The 22,455-nt window shown below is 44.1% G+C and overlaps 1 protein-coding gene across 3 annotated transcripts in view; it reads left to right on the forward strand.

Moving 5' to 3' along the window:
* The first annotated feature begins 108 nt into the window (after positions 1 to 108).
* Positions 109 to 22,455, forward strand: part of MTMR1 (myotubularin related protein 1) — a 28,051-nt gene continuing 5,704 nt past the window's right edge. The window contains exons 1-15 of one of the 3 annotated variants that reach the window (XM_081336289.1): positions 109 to 299; positions 1,252 to 1,357; positions 6,005 to 6,055; positions 7,601 to 7,676; positions 8,998 to 9,092; positions 10,076 to 10,183; positions 11,772 to 11,870; positions 13,265 to 13,348; positions 14,905 to 15,054; positions 15,832 to 16,020; positions 16,473 to 16,658; positions 17,142 to 17,348; positions 18,324 to 18,416; positions 19,102 to 19,215; positions 22,140 to 22,316. In XM_081336289.1, the coding sequence (XP_081192415.1) occupies positions 136 to 299; positions 1,252 to 1,357; positions 6,005 to 6,055; positions 7,601 to 7,676; positions 8,998 to 9,092; positions 10,076 to 10,183; positions 11,772 to 11,870; positions 13,265 to 13,348; positions 14,905 to 15,054; positions 15,832 to 16,020; positions 16,473 to 16,658; positions 17,142 to 17,348; positions 18,324 to 18,416; positions 19,102 to 19,215; positions 22,140 to 22,316 (1,899 nt within the window). In that variant the 5' untranslated portion in view covers positions 109 to 135. Of the gene's footprint in view, positions 300 to 1,251; positions 1,358 to 1,448; positions 3,389 to 6,004; positions 6,056 to 7,600; positions 7,677 to 8,997; positions 9,093 to 10,075; positions 10,184 to 11,771; positions 11,871 to 13,264; positions 13,349 to 14,904; positions 15,055 to 15,831; positions 16,021 to 16,472; positions 16,659 to 17,141; positions 17,349 to 18,323; positions 18,417 to 19,101; positions 19,216 to 22,139; positions 22,317 to 22,455 lie in introns of those variants that run through there. The other 2 variants (XM_081336290.1, XM_081336291.1) reach the window with 2 other exon arrangements.

The following is a 22,455-nucleotide window of genomic DNA, read 5'->3' on the forward strand; positions in this document are numbered from 1 at the left end:
CCGTTCACTCGCGCTCGCCCTTCCACTCCCCGGCCTTGCACGCCCGCCCTTTCCGCATCCCCCAATTCGGCGTCAGGGCGGCGAGGAGGCCCGGCCCGGGGCGCGGAAGAGGCGGCGGCGGCGGGCGCGCCCAACATGGAGGGCGGCAGGCCGGGGGCGGCGCTGGGCGTCGGGCCGGGGGCGTCGGGGTCGCTGGAGCCCGGGGTCGCGGCCCGTCGGCCCTCCCGCCTGGCGGCCCCCACAGCGGCGGCCCCGGCCTCGCCCGCGGCCTCGCCCGGCGCCGAGCAGCCAGCCGACAGGTGAGGCGGGCCGGGGAAGGCCGGGCCTGCGCGCGCAGGGCCGACTCCAGGGCCCATGGCGTGCGGCCGGGCCGGGCCGGGCCGGGCCGGGCGGGGGTCGCCCTCCTCTGCCGGCTGCCCCCCGGGCGGGGCAGGATGGGCTTTGTCGTCGTCCGGGGCTGGCATGAGGGGGAGAAGCGGCTCTGGGGTGGGGGGAGAAGGGGCGCAGAGTGCTGGCCTTGGGCCTCTGGGCATGATGAGCTTTGTGGTCCCCCGCCGGCTGTCTGGAGTTGGCATTGCCTTGAAGAAGAGGAGGGGGGGTTATAGCCCAGAGCAGCTGGTGGAGGGTCGCTCTTTGGGGAAGGTTGATGGGTCTTGTAGTCCGGCTGGGCTGGGAAGGGGTGGGCATGAGGGAGAGTGGGGGCAAAAGGCTATTTTTCAAAATGCTCTTTTGGGAGATCCCAAAACGAAGGCCAGGTGGTCCTCGGCCTAGGACCACAACGGAGCCCAACATTTTCCGCTGCTAAACCACATTTTACCATCTTTCCTGCCACCGTCGTTAAGTGAATCACTGCGCAGTGCACTGCACCCATTGACTTGGCTGGTTGGAAGGTTGCAAAAAGGGATCGCGTGACCCCGGGGACACTGCGACCGTCCTAAATATGTGCTGCAACCAGTGCTTTTTTTGTAAAAGAAAAAGGTGCCGGAACTCACACATGTCATACAACCCGCCTTGCCTACCCTACAAGGTTCCATCCAAAAAAGGTGCCGGAACTCCGTTCTGGGCGTTCTATGAGAAAAAAAGCCCTGGCTGCAACAGTTGTAAGTGTGAAAAACAGTCCTAACTCACTTTTTTCAGCGCAGTCGTAACTTCGAACGGTCACTAAACTAATGGCTGTAAGTCAAGGAGTATGTGTCTAGCTAGAAAGCCGTTTTTAGACAGTCCCAATACCTGTTCTCTGTCCTTTTCTAGCCCTACAGGGTCCCATGTTGAGTGGTGCAAGCAACTCATTGCTGCTACAATTTCTAGCCAAATTTCCGGTTCTGTCCTCTCGGACACCGTATCCAGAGAATACCGGGTGAGTTTTTGCCTTAACTTATATAATGTATCTCGTCAGTAGTTCAAATCAAGCCCAGAATTTATGTTGCTAAGCGAGACATTTGTTTAAATGAGTTTTGCCCCATTTTATGACCTTTCTTGCCAGAGTTGTTAAGTGAATCTTGTCAGAAGGTTGCAAAAAGGGGTTACGTGACCCCGGGACGTTGCGACCGTCCTAAATGTGAGACAGTTGCCAACAGTCTGAATTTTGATCCTGTGACCATGGGGATGGTGCAACGGTCCTAAGTGTGAAAAATGGTCATAAGTCACTTTTTTCAGTGGCTTTGCAACTTTGAATGGTCACTACTAAGCCAAGGACTACCTGTATACTAAGAGTTGTCATACAGGTCAGCTAAAATGTAACACAGGTAGTCCTCGACTTACAACTGTTCACTTAGTGACCGCTCAAAGTTAAAACAGTCCTGAAAAAAGGAAGTTACGATCATTTTTTTCACTTACAACTCTTCTAGCGTCCATGTGTGATCAATCACGTGATCAAAATTCAGATGCTTGGTGACTGGTTCATCCTTACGACCGTCGCTGTGTCCCAAGGTCACGTGATCCCTTTTGCGACCTTTTGACAAGCAAAGTCAGCGGGGAAGCTAGATTCACTTAACGACCAGGTTACTAATTTATCAAGTGCAGTGATCCACTTAACAACCGGGGTAAGAAAGGTCGTAAAATGGGGCAAAACTCACTTAACAAATGTCTCACCCAACATTGGAACTTTGGGGCTCAATTGTGGTAATCCTCAACTTACGACAAGTTGCTTAGCAATCGTCTGAAGTTATAACAGATTCTCCCCCTCCCCTCCCAAAAGTACGTATGACCAAGATATGAAGTTCTCACAACGATGCCCCCCTCAATCACGTGATTGCATTTTGGGTGCTCAGCACCAGACCTGCATTTACAACTGTTTGCAGTCATTTGACTTGTGATTTACCTGATTTCCCAATTGTGTTTTTAGAGTCTAATGACTATTATTAATACATATTATTAATAATAAATATTATTAAACTTGGGTTACCCTGCTGGGAGAATAAAGATTGTATGTCAGCAGCAAAGTGTGAATTTAGGGTGCAAAACTTCCCCATATGGATGAATCCATTGTAGATAATATCCAATCCCCCCCCAGTTTTTTACATGATATTTTGTTTGTTTGTGGCCAAATCTTCATATTCACTATAATTTGGACAGATAAGTTATCTCTGCAGTTACATTGGCTGATGGAATTGGAATTAAACTATCATTTTCCATATATCTCGTCTTTTTTATTATTTTTTTCTTTATTGGTTTTTTCCATTGAGAACCTGAAGGAATATCTTTAGCTAACTTCCTGGAGAACTCTCTCCAGTCTGGGTCAAACTCTGCCATTAGAGCTCCTGAAAAATTATATTTACTTCTCGCATTTTGTTAGGGTGGTACAATCAAGAACAAATAAATACACAATGATGAAATAGCATTGAGACCATAAATGTTAGTCCTACCTTTGGGTCTTGTTAAATTAATTACCTGACTGAAGCAATCAGAGCTTAAAGAGTTGCCTAAATTTATTCAGGAGACTACCCAATAGTGATAGATTATTATTTAATTATGCAGAATAAATCTAAATATTTCAGTGCTGCTTGTTTCCTGAGAATAAGAAGTTTGGAAGGAATGAAATTATTTGCGCATCCATGTTAAAATCTGCACCTTACTTTTGTTTTTCTTTTAATGACAGTTTTTTTTAAAAAAATCAGTGAAATAATTTGCACTTTTTAAATGCTATTATCCCAATTCTGCTGACTAGATATTTCACTTTCGTGTTTATGCTTCTGATTCTCTTGATATTTTTTGTCAACACCTTCAAAAAGTGTAAGGGATGAGATTCCACAATTTTGGGGATAAAAGGGAAGGACGCTTGGTTATTTGAAGATCCTTGATTCGTTCATCTTGTAATCCATCCGTCTTGTAATAATTAATCGTGTAGATACAGGGTCCTGACTGGGTTTCTGAAAACATCTGAATGAAGGTAGCTTTGCCTAAAATCAGTATTTCAATCTATGATTTGTTGGATAATATCTGTATTTTAACTAACAGGTGTACAGGAAGCCCACCATAAGGGTAAGAATATATGTGGCTGTCAGCAAGTTAGACTCTTACCTGTTTGTGTATTTTTTTTTTCTGTTGTGTTCAGAACTTGGTGTCCCTTGGTGTTTGTTCTTCTTGACTTCATTAATGACCGTTTTTCAAGATGCTGGGCCATCTCGCTATGCAGCATAACAGCTTGTTTGCCATAGAAATGTTACGTATACATTCCAGGTTTTTTTTGTGAACGATAAAAATCAGAGTAGGAGTGTGCATCTATTTCACTTAGGTTGGAAAGGCAAGGGAAGGCAACTTACGTTTTATCCTACTAATTCTGACAAAATGGGTCCTCCCAGCTGACACTTACACGCTGTAGACTGCAGAGGATAATATTAGCAGCCGTAAGGCATGCAGCGTGCTCAAGTGGTTGGAAAGAAAAGTCTAAGGGAAGCCTTAATTTAGTCTGTGTGTCAACAAAGAGGCCAATTCATGCCTCTGTTTACACAAGCTTGATTGTCAAACTCTTCGGAGAGGAAGTCTAACTCAAGGATCTGAGGTGGTTATCACTGCGGTGGCTCCCAAATTGTTAAAACAGATTCATTTGGGGTCCCCAGAGTGCTTTTCAAAAGGCAACTGGACTTCGTTTTTCCTTGAAAAGGTTTCACTTCTTATCCAAGAAGCTTCTTCGGTTCTGATGAAGCTACTTGGACGAGAAGCGAAGCCTTTCCAAGGAAAAACAAAATCCAGTTGCCTTGGGGACAACCATGACCTGGATGACTCAGAATCTCCATAGGGATTCATTCGGTGCTTTTGGCTTCGCTCTGCTTTCCCAGAAAATTCTCCTCTTTCAAATTATCAAATAGACAAGCAAGAAATGCATAAAAAGAAAAAAAAGAGAAAAACTTGGACTACTTACTATCTGCTTCCCTGATTTATAAGGAGACTTTTAATCATACAATAAGTACGATTCTTCTCCCTGAGTCCTTCGGGAGGAGGGCAGTATACAAATAAAATTAATAAATAAATAATAAATAAATAAAGTACGGTTCATATAGGGAATCTTAAAATAAAGTATCAAGGTGAAAACCATTGCCCTAAAAACACTGCTCTTAAGTTTTTATTTGTAAAAGGCAAGGTTTTTTTATTTCAGTTACATATTGCATAGTGTTAACGTGTTTTCCCCCCTCGTCTCCCTATTTGATTGTTAAGCATTCAGCCAACTCTCTCTAGCTTCTTTTTTCTTGCCAGATCTTCTGCTAAATTCCAGGCACTTCATCTCTGACAGATGAGACTTAAAACACAGCAGCTCAATTCTGCTTTTTAAAAGCCCTATCTACCTTAACCTTCTGAAGGTTGGCTGCTGACTGCTTGAAGGTCAAATGAATACTGTTTTCCGAATGAAAGAGACCGAGATGAGACTAGCTATGAAATTTATCCAGGTTTTTTTTTTAGATCCATAACGAAACGTGGACATTTAAGTGGACAGAATAAGGGAGACATTCAAAGCCAGGGAAAGAGAGAGGTCTGCAACTCTAGAGCAGGCATCTCCAAGTTTGCCAACTTTAGGACTCGTGGACTTCAACTCCCAGAATTCCTCAGCCAGCCATGGTTGGAGTTTGCGACCCCTGCTCTAGAGGAAGCCCTTCAAAGCCCTCTGCACCATGTGTGCTCTGAGACAGGGGTCTCCAACCTTGGTAAATTTCAGACCTGTGGACTTTAATTCCCAGAATAAATTCATTGGGGTAAGTTCATTCCCAAATTCTGGAAAGTTGAAATCCACAAGTCTTAAAAGTTGCCAAGATTGGAGATCCCTGCTCTGAGACATCAGTTGACCTGGACGTTCTCAAAGGTCTTTGAGGAACAGCGATAGAGCATCACTCATGGATTGACACAGCTCTGGGAGGGAGACTAGTGATGGGCAGAACCATTTCAAACTGACATTTTAATTAGCCAATCAGAACTGGTTGCTGCCAAACCCTGGCAGGTTGCAAAACCTCTGTATTAATCAGACAGTTGCCTTGCATTCTTAGCAAAATTGCTTCAATGGGACCAGCGAGGGAAGGGAAACGTCGTGGTTTAATCTTCAGATTATTTGCATGGTTTCTGTTTCTGCTACCGAGATGTGCTGTAATCAGTTTTCTTCTGTTGTTTTAAGCATGTGGGCTACTTCTCCCTCTGCATTTTGCCTTTTTTTTCCTGTTTGAAAGGTTAAAGATGTCTCGTGTCAAAAGGACAGGACAAACTTGAGATCGAGGCGCTCTCTTAGAAGGGCAGAAATGCATGCGTTCCCGTTTATTCCTTTTTTGATTTGTTTTGTTTCGTTTTGTTTTAACCAAAGTAACAGATTTCGTAGGTGCCAATACACAGGCTTTAATGCGTTAGATTTAGGAAGGTGTGAAAAAGCTGGCCAAGTGCATTGATGTTAAAGTATCTACTGTCTTTTTTTTGCAAAAAAATAAAAATAAAAAAAATACCAACATTCTGTCCTTTCACCTGTTCTGTGCATGTTTTTCCCTCCTCTTACTTCTCTGCTTGCCACTGCTGCAACCTTGCAATTCAGGAGATTCAGGATGGACGCAATGGTTATCCTTCTGACGCAGAAGTCGATCAGGTTTATATTTATACTCCTATTTCGTTCCCTAACTTAACAGCCAGTCGTTTCCTTGGGGCGTTGGAAAAGGGCAGACATTCGGGGTTTGGTCAGCCTGTTGCTTAAGAGCTTGACAGCCGAACAGAGAAGTTGAAACACGGAAACCCAACGAGGGCTGTGAATTTGAAGAACTTATCAAATAAATTCCTGCCGAGGAGATAATAACTACACTGGGAGGGGGTGGGGTTGGTTTAACAAGGGCTAGCCTGACTCCCCAAGGGACTTTGAACTTTTGAGTACATCTAGTCCTCGACTTATAACCATCTGCTTAGTGATCGAAGTTACGACACCACTGAACAAAGTGGAGTTATGACCGTTTTTCACAGTTATGACCGTTGCAGCATCCCCATGGTCACGTGATCAAAATTCAGACACTTGGCAGCTGGCTCAGGTTTATGACGGTCGCAGTGTCCCGGAGTCACCTGGTCCCCTTTTGCGACCTTCTGACCAGCAGAGTCAATGGGGGGGGGGAGCCAGATTCATGTAACAGCGATGTTATTAACAACTGCAACGATCCACTGAACAACGGTGGCAAAAAAGGTCATAAAATGGGGCGAATGTCCCTTAACTGTCTCGCTCAACGATAGTCATAAGTCGTGGACTCCCTGTAGCCATGAGACAGAGAAGACAGCCACGGGCGCTTGAATTTTGCCATAGGGCCCCGGAAACCCTCTTTCCTCCATTATCAATTCCATACGATGCTGGTAAGAAGGTATCCTGGCATCTCAGAGGCGCGATTAACGCAAGCAGGGAGGAAAGAGGGACCGTCTTCCAGTACAAATTTGATCTCTTTAAGACTTCTAGCAGGTGAGGAGCCCTTAGGAAGCTCGACTTACAACACCGCCTCCGTTTCCCTAAGCCTTGCTGAAGCCTTTTAGATCCGTAGGAGCTTACAACCTTTTGTACACGCTTCTGGGATAATCAGTCTGACTTTTGTGTAAATGTTTTGCCACTTAACCCTTGTTGCTTCGTCAACGTGTCCTCAAGAGCAAAGCCACCTGGGCTCATGAACGCTCCGTGGAACCTGCCCTAATGAAGGCCCAGAGATCTAAGATCGGCCACCGTGTCACCATCTCCTCACCTACCCCTGCTTGGGAAATCTTACAAAATCCAAAATCTTACATCCCGAAAGCCTTTTTCCTTTGCAGTGAGGTGTACCACACGTCTAACTTCAGCATAACTCCTTCCCCGTCCCGCTCAACCAAAAACCTGCTTAGCCAGATCGGCCATAGCCGACCCATCACAGAACCGGCGTAGTGGTGGTGAACTGGAACCCAGGTGGCAGGATCCTGTGATCTCCTGGCTCCTTGTCTGTGCAAACAAGTGTCTTTCCCCACCTCCCCCGCAGCGTTGACGTGATCTGCTTGGAGAAAGAAAAAGGAAAAAAAAAGCTGCAATTTGTGTGGCTTCTGTAACTTTCTAGTCCAAGCAACTTGCAGTGGTTTTCCACTGAAAGCTGTGCAGATGAGACCTGAAATTTAATTTCTACCTTTGGATCCCTGCCAGGCGCTGAGGGATGGGAACAAGCTGGCCCAGATGGAAGAAGCCCCGCTCTTTCCCGGGGAGTCCATCAAAGCGATCGGTAAGTGGGACCCTTAAAAGACGGCCCCAGCGTTCTAGTTGGCGGCTCAATGTCACAGCCAGGCATCTCTCTTGTGGTTTGGTACCTTCCAGAACGCGGTTCGACTCGGCTGCAAGATTTCATCTTGAATCCTTAATCCCTCCAGCCCAAGCGGGCTCTCGCAGCAGTCGCTGAACACAAAAGGCGACTCCGCCTGAAAAGAATTTTAATTACAAATTAACATAGAATTAAGCAAGCCCTGAGATGGATGTCTGAAGTGTAATCCCGCAGATACTTAACTGCTCAGCAGTTTCATCTCCCGTGTTTTGTTGTAGGTTTTCTTTTTTAAAAAAAATGGTGATAATGTTCCAATACTCTGAAAGGAAAGGGTGGCCGTCGTCTCTTTTCCTGTCTGAAAGTCCATTGAAAAATTAAAGGTAAAACTGAATGTCTGTGGTGATCCTCCATCGTCCAGGTCAGGGTTGTCCCAAACGTGTTTTTTCTGAAAGGCAACTGGACTTTCCTTATTTTTTTTCTCTTTTGAAAACGTTTTGTTTCTCATGCAAGAAGCTGAACTGAAGAAGCTTTCTTGCATGAGAAAAACATTTTCAAAAGAAAATCCAGTTGCCTTTTGGAAAAAAAACACCTTTGGGATAAAGGTGAGCTGGTTGTAATTGCATTTGCTGTTTCCCCAGACTGACTGGCTGGGGAATTCTGGGAGTTGTAGTCCACAGGTCTTCAAGTTTTCCCTCACTGGAGATTATTTGCTCAACAATGATGGTAGAACAACATAATACTTGTGATAATACTGTACTTGCTCTGTAGTAATATCAGGAAGACTTATACACGCACAGACACACACACACATATCGATCTTTTCTTTGGATATGAGAACAGGTGATAAAGCCATTAGAAAACAACTTATGTGGAAGGAAATAAAAAAATATTTAAGGACTGTACCAGGCTCTTTCATTCCATCCATATTTGGTATGGATCTTGTATAAAATTAATGTATATTTTGTATAAAGTTAAAATTTAAGACATCTTCTGTGTTTAAATATTTAATTGTTTGAAAGGGGAATCCCTGTGCCTTTAGCGTTTCCTAAAACTGGCATGGCTTGTCTTTCTAATTTTTACTTTCCTGCTGTAAAAATGCGACACTGTAAAATGAAGGGCCATTGAAGATTTTTTTTTTTAATCCCTTTATTATACCTTGCTGGACTTTATTCCACCCGTAATGCCATATTCAGATTGGGATTTGAAAGCTGAGTTCATGTCTTGCGTGAAAGGGTTTTCAATAAAGGGATGTAAGCGCCGATAAAATGTCACCTTTTTCCCTCAGCTAAAGATGTGGTCTACATCTGTCCATTCCTCGGAGCCATCAGTGGCACGTTGACAGTGACGGATTACAAAATGTATTTCAAGAACGTCGAGAGGGTGAGTCTTTGTTCCGTTATTGCACATTTTGCATTTTCTTTCCAAAGGAGTCTTTTCAGGCTTGGCGATTTCAAGAGGCATAAACTTCAACTGCCACGTTAAGGTGCCACGTTTGAGAAACACCATTCTGGAGCCTTTTTGCTCTTAACACTTTTTGCCACCAAAAATTTATGTGCATATAAACTAAGCATAGAGGCCCGAGGTGAGCTGACACGTCCTGCCACAAATTATTTTTTTAGAATTAGAATAGAATAGAGCTGGAAGGGACCTTGGAGGTCTTCTAGTCCAGCCCCCTGCTCAAGCAGAAGAACCTATACCATTTCAGATAAGTCACTATCTTGTCTCTTTTAAAAAAAAACCTTAAAAAGAAGAATTCAGGAAAGAGAGCACGAGACCTCTCAGTCTTGTCTGCCCTTTTGCTCTTTCTTGCTTTTTAAACCTTATAAACCAGGAAAACAATCATTTCTAGATGAGTGAAAAAAACCACAAGGGAAGCAAAATAATACTGGTTTTCAGTGTTACATGATGAATCCATTTTGTCTTGTCCTAGCTCAGGGGTGTCAAACTCAATTTCATTGAGAGCCCCATCAGCATTGCGGTTGCCCTCAGGGGGCCGGGTGGGCGTGGCCTACTGGGTGGGCATGGCTAAAGTGCGTATGACCTACTGGGTGGGCATGGCCAGCTCTACATCGTTCCCATCAAGGGTGCCTATGGGGGCCTGGGCAGGAGTGGGACAGATCTGAGGGTCTCTGGCAGAAAGAGGGTCTCTGGGCCAGGGCCAAGGCAGTGGGGACCGTTCCCTCACTGTTTCCAGGATGGCTTCGCGGGCCACATGAAAGCACTTCGCGGGTCGGATCCGGTCCCCAGGCCTTGTGTTTGACATGTCTGTCCTAGCTGATGGAATGTTAAATATTGACCCATGATGCATTGTTGTTGTTTTTAAATGTTTTATTTTTATTTATTTTTTTCACTCAAAATTTCAGGATCCACATTTTGTGCTTGACGTCCCCCTCGGAGTAATAAGTAGAGTTGAAAAGATTGGAGTCCAGAGCCACGGAGACAACTCTTGCGGTATAGAGATTGTTTGCAAGGTACAGTTGGATATTGAGGAAGGGTGTTCAGGATCTCCCACTTTTCGAGTGCTTTCATTTCTTTGTGTACCTGAGTTTTGGGAGATTTTTCCTTGTGACTGAGCTACAAGCATCTAGCATAGAAGTGAAAAGAGTCAGTTGTGCACTTTGTGAATTAAAGTGCAATGAGGGTTAGACTGCCAGGCGCGGAAGACCAGGCCCGCGTAGGAAGATACAATTAAATTGATTTGCAGTGGTACCTCGGTACTTATGATTAATTGGTTCCGGGAGGTGCCATCAGCACACAAACGATGAGTATCAAGCAAACTTTTCCCATAAGGAATAATGTTGTGAGTCACAAGGCAGGGGACACTGAGATGTTCTAGCTTGTGGGTCAAGTACCAAAAAAACGCTGAGTATCGGGACAAAATTTTTGCCTCAAAATGTGTTGAGTACAAAATCGGATGAGTTTCAAAGTAGTTCAGTATCAAGGTACCACTACTGCTAAAAGCCTGTGCACAGGAAACGTCTCAACTAACAGTCAGCCTCTGCTTAGAGTTAGATAAGGGTCCACGGAATCCAAGGGAGGTTGGATTTAGTTCTCTTGTGGCTACGTAGGGATTCTAGGCTGATCCCTCTTTTGACCCCGTCTCCAGGTTCTGCCATCCCTTTTTTGCAGCAGAAGAGTACCATCTTCTGTTGCAGAAATTCTACTTTTTGATTTCTGTACAAAAATAACGCCGGGGTGTTAGGCTTCTCGCCAACAGGCTAGAGTAGAACCAGTTGAGCAGACACTCAAAAGATCCATGAATTTCTCCTAAGATGTCTTACTCTAGAAAAGGTAAAAAAGCCATTATGAAAGAATTCTGTGAAGAAAAATAAAAGCTCTGTTTGTGAGGATCCAAGTTCAAAGCCCGGAGAGCACAAAGGACCCCACGATTCAATCCTGAGTTACAAATACTCTCTTCTATTAGATAATCTAAATTCAGTTTAGAATGGAATGGAATGGAATGGAATGGATAGAGCTGGAAGGGACCTTGGAGGTCTTCTAGTCCAGCCCTCCTGCTCAAGCAGGAAAACCTATGCCAGGGGTAGGCAACCTTGGCTCTTTTATGACTTTGGGACTTCAACTCCCAGAATTCCTGAGTCAGCATGGCTCAGCTTGGAAACCTCTCCCTTTCCCCTCAGCATGGCTGGCTCAGGTATTCTGGGAGTTGAAGTCCACCAGTCATAAAAGAGCCAAGGTTGCCTAGCCCTGACCCGTATACCATCTCAGACAAGTGACTCCATGTGCTTCTTTTTCCATCTTAGAAGAAAAGGCCAGAAATAATCTCATTTTGTCAGGAAGATGTCTGTTCCTTTTTGGGGGGATGGTCCGATCAACTTACCAGTTGGTTTTGTTGCGATCCCTTTGAGCACCAACTTCCCCAAGCTGCTCATAACTCTTGTCCTAGAAGCCAAAAGTTTAGGATGGGGTTTTACTGTGCCCACAGCATGAATTAAAAACATGAGTTTCTCTAGCGAGAATTGCCAGTGCAAAAGGCTTAAATTTCCATATTTGTAAAGTGCTGTAATTTTTTTCATATGTAACAAAGATGTCTTTTGACAGGATATGAGAAACCTGCGGCTGGCTTACAAACAGGAAGAGCATAGACAGGAGATTCTCCAGAACCTGGTCACCCGAGCGTTTCCCCTTTCTCACGGGCTGGTAAGCATCAATGAAAAGTTCTTCGCCCTGGCAAAACACGCGAGGAAGAGTGAAGGAAGCTCAATACGTCAATTTTTTTCATAATCACAAAGCTTAAAATATTACCCATGTCAGTACAGTAGATTAATTTTGCACGTAACAGCTGTGGGGAGAATAGAGTGAGAATAAGGTTTCTGTCTTGAGTGAGAATATGTTATGCCGGTTAATGATTTCTGGAAAAAGAATGCAGGTAGTCCTTGACTTACGACCACAGTGGAATCCAAAACCTCTGCTGCTAAGGGAGACAGTTGTTAAGTGAGTTTTGCCCCATTTTACAACCTTTCTTGCCACAGTTGCTAAGTGAATCACTGCAGCTGCTAAGTGAATAATAGTAATAATAATAATAATAATAATAATAATAATAATAACAACAACAACAACAAAACAATAATAATAATAATAATAATAATAATAATAATAATAATAATAATAATAATAATAATAATAATAATAATAATAATAATAATAATAATAATGTGCAATCCCAAAACTACTGGAGCACCACTTGAACCCCATTGGCATTGACAAATTCGCCATTAGTCAATTGCAAAAGGCGGCCTTACTGGGAACTGCTTCCATCCTGCGACGATATCTGTAATACCATCAAACATCCACATCTGCCTGTCCCAGGTCCTTGGTAAGGACTCGATAGGGAGACAAAAATGCCAAATCCAGTCTGAACATCTGGCTGACTGTGTGATGATCAATAATAATAATGTTGGAAGGCACCTTGGAGGTCATCTAGTCCAACGCCCTGCTTAAGCAGGAAACTGTACCATTTCAGACAAATGGCTGTCCAGTCTCTTCTTAAAAACTTCCAGTATTGGAGCATTCACCACTTCTGGTGGCAAGCAGTTCCACTGGTTAATTGTTCTCACTGTCAGGAAGTTTCTCCTTAGTTCTAGGTTGCTTCTCTCCTTGATGAGTTTCCATCCGTTGCTTCTCGTCCTGCCTTCAGGTGCTCTGGAGAACAGCTTGACTCCCTCTTCTTTGGGGCAGCCCCTGAGATATTGGAACTTGTAACACGGTTGTTAAGTGAATCAGCCTCCCCCTTTGAGTTTGCTTATCAGAAGGCCGCAAAAGGGCCTTCTGCAACCGTCGCAAATATGAGTCAATTGCCAAGCATCTGAATTTTGATCCCGTGACCGTGCGGATGCTGCAGTAGTCGTAAATGCGAAAAACGGTCATAAGTCACGAACGGTTGTAAGTCAAGGGTTACTTGTGAAGTTAAAAATGAGTCTGAGTAGTTCCGTTTGCTGGCAGGTAGCACCATTCCTAATTCTCAGAATTAAATCTCTGTATGGGGATCAAAAAATGAACTTCAGTGACCCCTAACCTCGCGCTTTTCTTTCCAGCCATTCTTTGCATTCAGTTACAAAGAGAAATTTCCTACAAATGGCTGGAAGGTTTATGATCCGGTGGCGGAGTATAAAAGACAGGTAAGTTTGGTAGATTTTCATGTTTTCAAGATCACCCAACATAGAGACACCCCTAATAACATTTACAATAAAAATGATGCCCTCCCCATTGTAATTCTTTGGTCGTGTAGACAAGGTCCTTTTCGTCATCCCAAGACAGGATGTGGAATTCTCGAACAGAAGTCTAGAAATGACGGGTTGATGGATAAATGCTCATAAATTGGAGTCGAAAGTTTTGAACAGACTGGGGTGGAAGGTCTATCCAGCTTCGTGTGGACTCTTTTTGAACATCTTCGTCCTTAGTTTCAGATCCTTCTGGCCTTTGGTCCCTTTGTGAAGGCACAAGTACGAGTATCAAGAAGAAGAATAGTTGTAGCTCAGGGTCAAAACGAGGCGTCCTTGGTGCTCTCTTCCAGATGTTTCATGACCAAACTAGGTAACGTTGCCACATTAAGTAACTCGGTAATTAGGTGACTAGCATTGATGATGCCACCTGGTTTGGTAGTGAAACATCTACAGGAAAACAACCAAGCTCAGATGTCTATGGAGATTCTCCTTCATCCAAGTCCTGGCTGTCCCAAAGATGGTTTTTCAAGAGGCAACTGGGCTTTCTTGTTTTTCTTTGAAGACGTTTCGCTTCTCATCCAAGGAGCTTCTTCAGTTCTGAACTGAAGAAGCTCCTTGGGTGAGAAGCAAAACCTCTTCAAGGAAAAATAAGAAAGTCCAGTTGCCTCTTGAAAAAGCACCTTTGGGACAACCAAGCTCAGAGAGCACCAAGGCCTTCTCAACTACAAGCATACTTTATCAACTTAGAGGGGTATAAGAAGTTTGTGCATCTTTTCATTCATCCAGGTGCGAGGTACTTCAAGTTAAAAACAGTATGAAAGCCAATCCCGTTTCTTCCTGCGAGGTAGAAATCATGTGGATGGGTTAATCAGTAGATCCTTATTTATTTCATTTATTTATTAAATTTATATGCCTCCCGTCTCGCTATCGAGCAACTCTGGACTTATATCGTGTGAACTGCATAACCTTTTATTACAAAAGGTGCACATACATCTTCTAGTTTGAATGTTAAGTACATATAGGCGATAAGGACAGGACCAAGGAATATTTGTCTCTGGTGCATATATTAAACACGTTTACACCTGTTATTTTCCCTTTTCTTAAGGCATCATGTTAATGTATTGTATCCATTTAGCTCTATTGTACATTGTAAATGATTGTAATAAGTACCTACATTTGAGTGTCAATTCTCTGCCAAAATACTCAAGATTGTTTACAGTACACAGTAGAGCTAAATGGATACAATACATTAAAATGATGGCTTAAGAAAAGGGAAAATAATAGGTGTACACATGTTTAATATACGCACCAGAAATTTCAGACTTTAAGCTACATGCCTGCTGTGCTCCCAAATATTGTTGCAGTTGTGTAATTTTAATCCAGGGGGAAAAATCACTGTACTGTACTTAATTATTTATCACAATTCGCTTATGATTCATTCCTCGGGGATTCTACAGTCAGTATGTCATATCCGAATTTGATGTATATAAAAATGTTTTGTTTCAATGCAGGGTTTACCCAACGAGAGCTGGAAAATATCCAAAATTAACAGCATGTATGAATTTTGCGACACATATCCTGCTGTTCTTGTTGTGCCAACCAGCGTCAAAGACGAAGATCTGTCCCGTGTGGCTGCGTTTAGAGCGAAAGGCAGAGTTCCAGTAAGTAAGATTCAGACTCAAAACGGAAATGTTGATGTCAAATTTCATCGCACCCTCATACCGTAGCCGATGTGTTTTCATGAATGCTTAATTTGAGGAAGAAAATAAACCAGATCTCTCTTGAAGGCTATATGCTGAATCTCTACTAAGGAAATCTGTGTTGAAAGAAGACACAGTGGGTTTTAAAAGCGGAGGAAGAATAGTACCTCAACTTATATACCGCTTCACACTGCTTTACAGCCCTCTCTAAGCGGTTTACAGAGTCAGCCTATGGCCCCCAACAATCTGGGTCCTCATTTTACCGACCTCGGAAGGGTGGAACACTTGACTCAACCTTGACCCGGTCGGGATCGAACTCCTGGCTGTGGGCAGAGTCAGCTTGCACTGCTGCATTCTAACAATTGGTCCATCACGACTCTTGTGAAGAACTAAGAAGAAATTTCCAGGCAGTTAGAACAATTAAACAGTGAAACAATCTGCCTCCAGAGGTTGTGGGTGCTCCATCACTGGAAGTCTCCAAGAAGAGATTGGACAGCCATTGGTTTGAAATGGGATAGGGTTTCCTGCCTGAGCAGGGGGTTGGACTAGATGACCTCCAAGGTCCCTTCCAACTCTGTTATTCTGTTCTGCTCTTGCTGTTTTGTATCTGATTGCTTCCAGTTGGTTAATTGCATCTTCTACATATATCCCATTGAATAGAGTAAATTTCAGCAAAGTCTTCATTTATAAGCTAGTTAATTTCTTTCTCTTCTCCCCCACTCTCCACTCTTAATCTAGGTGTTATCCTGGATTCACCCAGAGAGCCAGGCCACCCTCACCAGATGCAGCCAGCCTCTCATTGGGCCAAACGACAAGCAGTGCAAAGAAGATGAGAAGTACTTGCAGACCATCATGGATGCCAACGCTCAGTCTCACAAGCTATTCATCTTTGACGCCAGGCAAAACAGCGTTGCAGATGCCAACAAGGTGGGAGTCACATCAGGGGAGGAGGTTAAAGGAGCTTCCAACCAGCCAAAAAAGCAAGCTGGTTTAAAAGCAAAATGTCAAATTGTCAAAAACTTTCTGTTATGTATTTATTTTAATCCCACTGCATCATTTTTATCAATAATTCAAGGTAGTCAACGTACTTAACACTCCTCCTATTCGCCCCACAACAACCTGTGAGGTGTTTGGGAGGAGAGATAGGTGTGTACCTGGCTCAGAGTCACCTAGCTGGTTTTCATGCCTAAGGCGGGACTAGAACTCACCATCTCCTGGTTTCTAGCCTGGTGCCTTAAACTCTAGACCAGGGGTAGGCAACCTCGGCTCTTTTATGACTCGTGGACTTCAACTCCCAGAATTCCTGAGCCAGCCTGCACTAGACCATACTGCCTCTCAACGTAACACAGAGGAATGAGGGAAACCCATTGTATTTTCAGGCCAAAGGCGGCGGGTACGAAAGTGAAAGCGCCTATCCCAACGTGGAGTTGATCTTCTTGGAAATCCCAAATATACACGTGATGAGGGAATCGCTGCGCAAACTGAAAGAAATCGTCTACCCCAGCATTGATGAATCCCGGTGGCTGTCCAACGTGGAGAGTACACACTGGCTGGAATATATCCGGGTAATGGATGAAAAGTGGGGCCACGTTGGGCCTGTGCTTTCCTTTAGGCTGTCTTGTATCTCCACCGGGAAAGATTTTTATATCATGTCAAAGTAATTATTTTAGAGCGGGGGGGGGGGGGGTCCAACCTTGGCCATTTTGAGACTTGGGGACTTCAGTTCTCAGAAGCCCCTAGTCCAGGGGTCAGCAACCTGAAACAGTGAAAGAGCCATTCGGAACCGGTTCCCTCACAAAAGCAAAAACTGGGAGCCGCAAAAAAATGTGTGCACATGCGCGTACATGCGTGCATGCACAGAGCAGGGTTTGACTGAAGAGTGGAGCCAAGGCGAGATATGCACCTACCCTGCATATTTGAATTGATTGGTTGAACTTTTTTAGTCCCACTTTTTTTTTTTGACTGCACATGGCATGCGGCTCTGGAGCCGCGGGTTGCAGACCTGTGCCCTAGTCAGAACGGTTTTTCTTCTTTTTTTTCCCTAAAAGATGCTTCTTGCCGGAGCCGTGAGAATTGCTGACAAAATTGAGTCAGGCAAAACCTCGGTGGTGGTACATTGCAGCGACGGATGGGACCGTACCGCTCAGTTGACTTCCTTGGCGATGCTTATGCTGGACAGCTATTACCGAACCATCAAAGGCTTTGAAGTCCTCTTGGAGAAGGAATGGATGAGTTTTGGCCATCGCTTCGCCATGGTGAGTGTCACGCAAGCAAGCCGGAGAGGAAATCTTTGCAAGGATTTATTCTGGAAATTCAAAAGGGCAGCAGTCACTCCAAAGATCCAGTGAAAATGTTTCATTAAGAGGCTGATCTCCATCCTGATTTTGGTTTAGCGCCATGAAACCTCCTCTTCAGTTGTCTATGGAGGTTCTCCATCATCCAGGTCATGGTTGTCCCTTTTTCAAAAAAAACAACTGGACTTTCTTGGGTTGTGTTTTTTTTTCCTTGAAAAGGTTTTGCTTCTGATCCAAGAAGCTTCTTTGGTTGGAGTTCTTCAAGCTCTTCTGTTCAGTTCTTCAATTGAAGAAGCTTCTTGGATCAGAAGTGAAACATTTTGAAGAAAAAAACGTCCAGCTGCCTTTTGAAAAAAGCAGCTTTGGGTTCCTCTAGGGTTCGATAAGATAAGATAAGATAAGATAAGATAAGATAAGATAAGATAAGATAAGATAAGATAAGATAAGATAACCTTTATTGTCATTCTGATGCTTTCCAATTGCAGTTATGAACGCTGCTCCCTTTTTGCAAATGTTTTCCATCCACTGCTAACATTATACACCAGACCTGGGCATTTTATGGTTCCCAGGCTACATCCAGCCCTTTGACTGTCGCTGTCCAGCCAGCATGGGTTGCTTTTATTTTGAAGATGACTGCTGTTTTCCAATTTACATACGTGCATGCATGCATGCCTGTGCACTTTCACAGCCCTTATTGGTTCAGCCTTCCACAAAAATACCAGTTTCTCATGTGGCCCCCTTGGGAAAATTAATTGCCCAGCTCTGTTCTACATCAATGGAAGTTGACCGTGCCCATCATTGGCGGGCTAGGTTCCTGCATCACAGCAACTTACTGTGTTTTTCATACCTTGGCAACATTCAGATGGGTGGACTTCAACTCCCAGAATTCCCCAGCGTTCTAAGTTCCTTTTTTGTTCGTTTGTTTCCCTCCGACAGCGAGTTGGTCAAGGGGATAACGATCATGCAGATTCTGACAGATCTCCTATCTTCCTGCAGTTCATAGATTGTGTCTGGCAAATGACAAAGCAGGTGACATATTTATTCATTTATTTTCTACTTTTTTAACCCATTTCGGCTGCCATGCTCAGAATAACTCTTGGAAGTGACATAGAGATGGTTCGAGTTAGACTATTTTTCAAACAGAAAATCCAGAGTGATTTTGTAGTCTTTTCCGCTTATCATGATCTCAGACGGAACCAATAAATTTGTCCCTGAATCTATAAACTCATTTTTCTCTCAATAGCCCCCATCATTTGTAGCTCTGTGGTCCAGTAGCCAGTTTACATATCAAACGCATCTAATTGATGTGTGCAAACTCTTTGAGATTTGCAGATTCAGAAGAAATTAATAACAAGGCTTCTTTTTCTTAAGGCTTTGAGGGTATCGTTTTTGGAAGCGATAGTACTTGAGCTAATGGGTGACTTGGTGCAAAAATTCTAATCTTTGCCCTTAAATTCAGCTCATTCCTAAACAAAAGTAATTCTTGGCATTACTAAACAAGAGGGTTGGACTAGGTGACCTCCAAGGTCCCTTCCACCTCTGTTACTGTGACCGTAACTGAACGGCGCTAGCCTAGTTGAGCATGTTGTAACGCGCCTGACCCTGTGTCTTTTTTAAGTCCATGAAAATCTGTTTGCTTAAATGAAAAGTGGATTTGCCTTCTAGTAATGGGGGGGGGAGGGAGAAAAAAAAATTAAATGTATTCCCGCTTTAGTTTCCAGCAGCGTTCGAATTCAACGAGCTGTTTTTGGTCAGCATTTTGGATCATCTTTATAGCTGTCTGTTTGGCACCTTTCTGTACAACTCGGAACATCAGCGAATAAAAGAGGTAAATAGCGAACGTGATGATTTGATAAAAGGAGAAAGATATTCCGGGTAATTTTTCCTTTTGCTGTAGACCAGGGGTATCCAAGCTTGGCAACTTGGAAGACCTGTGGACTAAAACTCCCAGAATTCCCCAGCCAGCCATGCATTCTGGGAATTAAAGTCCACAGGTCTTCAATTTGCCAGGCTCGGACACTCCTCCCGTAGAGTTTGAAAGGATTTAAAGGTTCGTCGCTCACTTGAAGTGCGAAGCAGCACCAAACGCCACAAACACAGCATTGAAGTCTTTGATGGCGACACAATTTCTACCCCTAAGAGCAATTAACATTTCTAGCCGAAACTACAACCTTAAGCGCATGATCTGACAGTAAAGTGTTTGGGTTATGGATGTCTACATTTGAGTGGAAAATGTGCCTAGTTTTGCTCTCAGGAAATCTGTAAGGAGACTTCAAGTGAGAGATGAACATTTAAATCCTTTCAAGCTCTACAAGAGGAGTATGCAAAGCATCTCTCAGGTAGTATTTCTCCTCTCCGTTTTTGAGAGGAGGCAGGGTCTGGCTGAAATACCTCTGCTTTAGATCAGACATGTCAAACACAAGGCCCGGGGGCCGGATCCGGCCCGCAAAGTGGTTTCATGTGGCCCCCAAAGCCATCCTGGAAACAGTGAGGGAACGGCCCCTGCTGCCTTGGCCCTGGCCCAGAGACCCTCCTTCTGCCAGAGACCCCCAGATCTGTCCCACTCCTGCCCAGGCCCCCATAGGCACACTTGATGCCAATGATGTACTGCTAAGCTTGTAAGCCGCCCTGAGTCTTCGGAGAAGGGCGGGATATAAATAGAATTAAAATAAAATAAAATAAAATTAAAATGTAGAGCTGGCCATGCCCACCCAGTAGGCCATACACACTCCAGCCATGCCCACCCAGTAGGCCACGCCCACCCTGACCACGCCCCCCCCGGGGGCAACCACAATGCTGATGTGGCCCTCAATGAAATTGAGTTTGACACCCCTGCTTTAGATGGTGCTTGAATGAACACAATCCAATTGCGTAGCTGCACCACAAGATGGAGCTGAATTGCACATCCCCACCAAAACCGCCTGACTATCAGCCAGCTCCCTCCCATGAATGGATAATCTAGTGCCGTTCCCTCTTTTTTTAAGGAAGGAAGAAAAAAAGAAAACGCCATTTAAGAGGCAACTGTAGTGCAAAGAGATGCTCGATAGCACCAGAGGAATATAGAATTGCGAGAGGAATCAGATAACGGATTCCGATTCTGAACCCTTGATTTAATAATGGCTGTAAAGGGAAGATTGGGCTTGACTTAGAATTTTAATAACCCTGCTAAACGTAGCCATTTAATTGCAGCCACAATATTTAGGTAGGTATAAGGATTATACCTTTTTTTTATTCCCTGTACACTTCATTGATTCTAAATTCTGGTATTTGCTGACATCCAGACAATTTCATTTTTTTTTTCCTTTCGATCTTATTTCACAACCCCACTGCCCCCAAACTGACGTCATTCATTCACTGCGACATCATGGCTATCCCAAGCTCGTCATTTACCAGACATGCCTAAATATTAGTGGATGAATTTCCCAATAAATACTACCTTTAAAAAACACGATTGCTTAGTATTCCCAAATAACCCTTGCCCGTTTTGTACTGACCTGGGAACCACCAGTAACGGCTGAGAATATTCTATGCAGCCTATGCAGCTAGTCCTCAATTTACGGCCACAATCAAGCCCAAACTTTCTGTGGCCAAGCAAGACATTTCTTAAGTGAGCTTTGCCCCCATTTTACAAACTTTCTTGCCACCGTTGTTAAGTGAATCACTGCCCTTGTTAAGTTAGTAACGTGGCTGTTAAATGAATCTGGTTTCCCCATTGACTTTGTTTGTCAGGGGGTCGCCAAAGGACCGTGCCATCGTCCTAAATATGAACCAGTTGCCAAGCATCCAGATTTTAATCGTGTGACCATGCAGATGCAGCAGTGGTCATAAGTATGAGAAATGGTCATAAATCCCTTTTTTTTCAGTGCCACTGTAACTTCGAACAATCACTAAATGAATGGTTGTAAGGACTACCTATACACAAGAATCTGATCAGCTAATGATCAGTAGTAAATTGGCGCTGGACAAGAGCCAACAGAATTCAAGGTGCGGGGGGGCTGGACTTGAATCTCTTGTGGCAACGCAAGGATTCTGAACTGATCACGCACTTAACTCTGCCCTCCTATAAGCTGGATCGTGGGAAGGGGAAATTAGGGAAGATTTTGGAAGGTAAGATTCAGGACAGCCCCTCCCAAGACTCCTCCAGGATGTTTCTCTTAAAAGGGTATTATAGGTTTAGTCTGGCAAGATTCTGTCTGTAGAATATTTGCAAATAACAAACTAAACTTCGACTGGATTGTTTCAACGATGTTCTTGAGCTAGGCCTGACAACCTCTCCGGCGCCTGCTTCTCTTGCAGGAGCTCGTCATCCCTCTTGAGTTACAATGCAGTATCATTTTTTGCATAAGGGACGCGGTGGCTCAGTGGGTTAGGACGCTGAGCTTTTCGATCAGAAGGTCGGCAGTTTGGCGGGTCGAATCCCGAGTGCCGCGTAGCAGAGTGAGCGCCTGTAACTTGTCCCAGCTTCTGCCAACCTAGCAGTTCGAAAGCACGTAAAAATGCAAGTAGAAAAATAGGGACCACTCCGGTGGGAAGGTAACAGCGTTCCGTGCGCCTTTGGCGTCTAGTCATGCCGGCCACATGACCACGGAGACGTCCTCGGACAAGCTCTGGCTCTTCGGCTTTGAAACGGAGATGAGCACCGGCCCCTAGAGTCGGAAACGACTAGCACGCATGTGCAGGGGGAACCTTTACTTTTACCTTTTATCATTTTTTGCAAGCTTACCTTTTCATAACCTTGTTTCTTTTCCTCAGGAGATAAATACCAAGACGGTCTCCTTGTGGTCCCACATCAATAGCCAGGTGGAGGAATTCAGTAACCCTTTCTACGTCAACTACAAGAACCACGTTCTCTATCCAGTAGCCAGCTTAAGTCACTTGGAATTGTGGGTCAACTACTACGTACGTTGGAACCCCCGAATGAGACCCCAGGTAAGCTTTGCGTACGTGTCCTGCAGCTTGCGTGCGTTTTGCAAATTAAAACTGAGAAAACCAAGGATAGAAGCATGTGATCCTGAACTAACTAGAAATCTTAAAGAGTTTTGACTATATCGTACAAGTAATCAAAGCT

This window comes from Vipera berus (genome assembly GCF_964194415.1).
Source record: "Vipera berus genome assembly, chromosome: 11".
NCBI classification, from domain to species: domain Eukaryota; kingdom Metazoa; phylum Chordata; class Lepidosauria; order Squamata; family Viperidae; genus Vipera; species Vipera berus.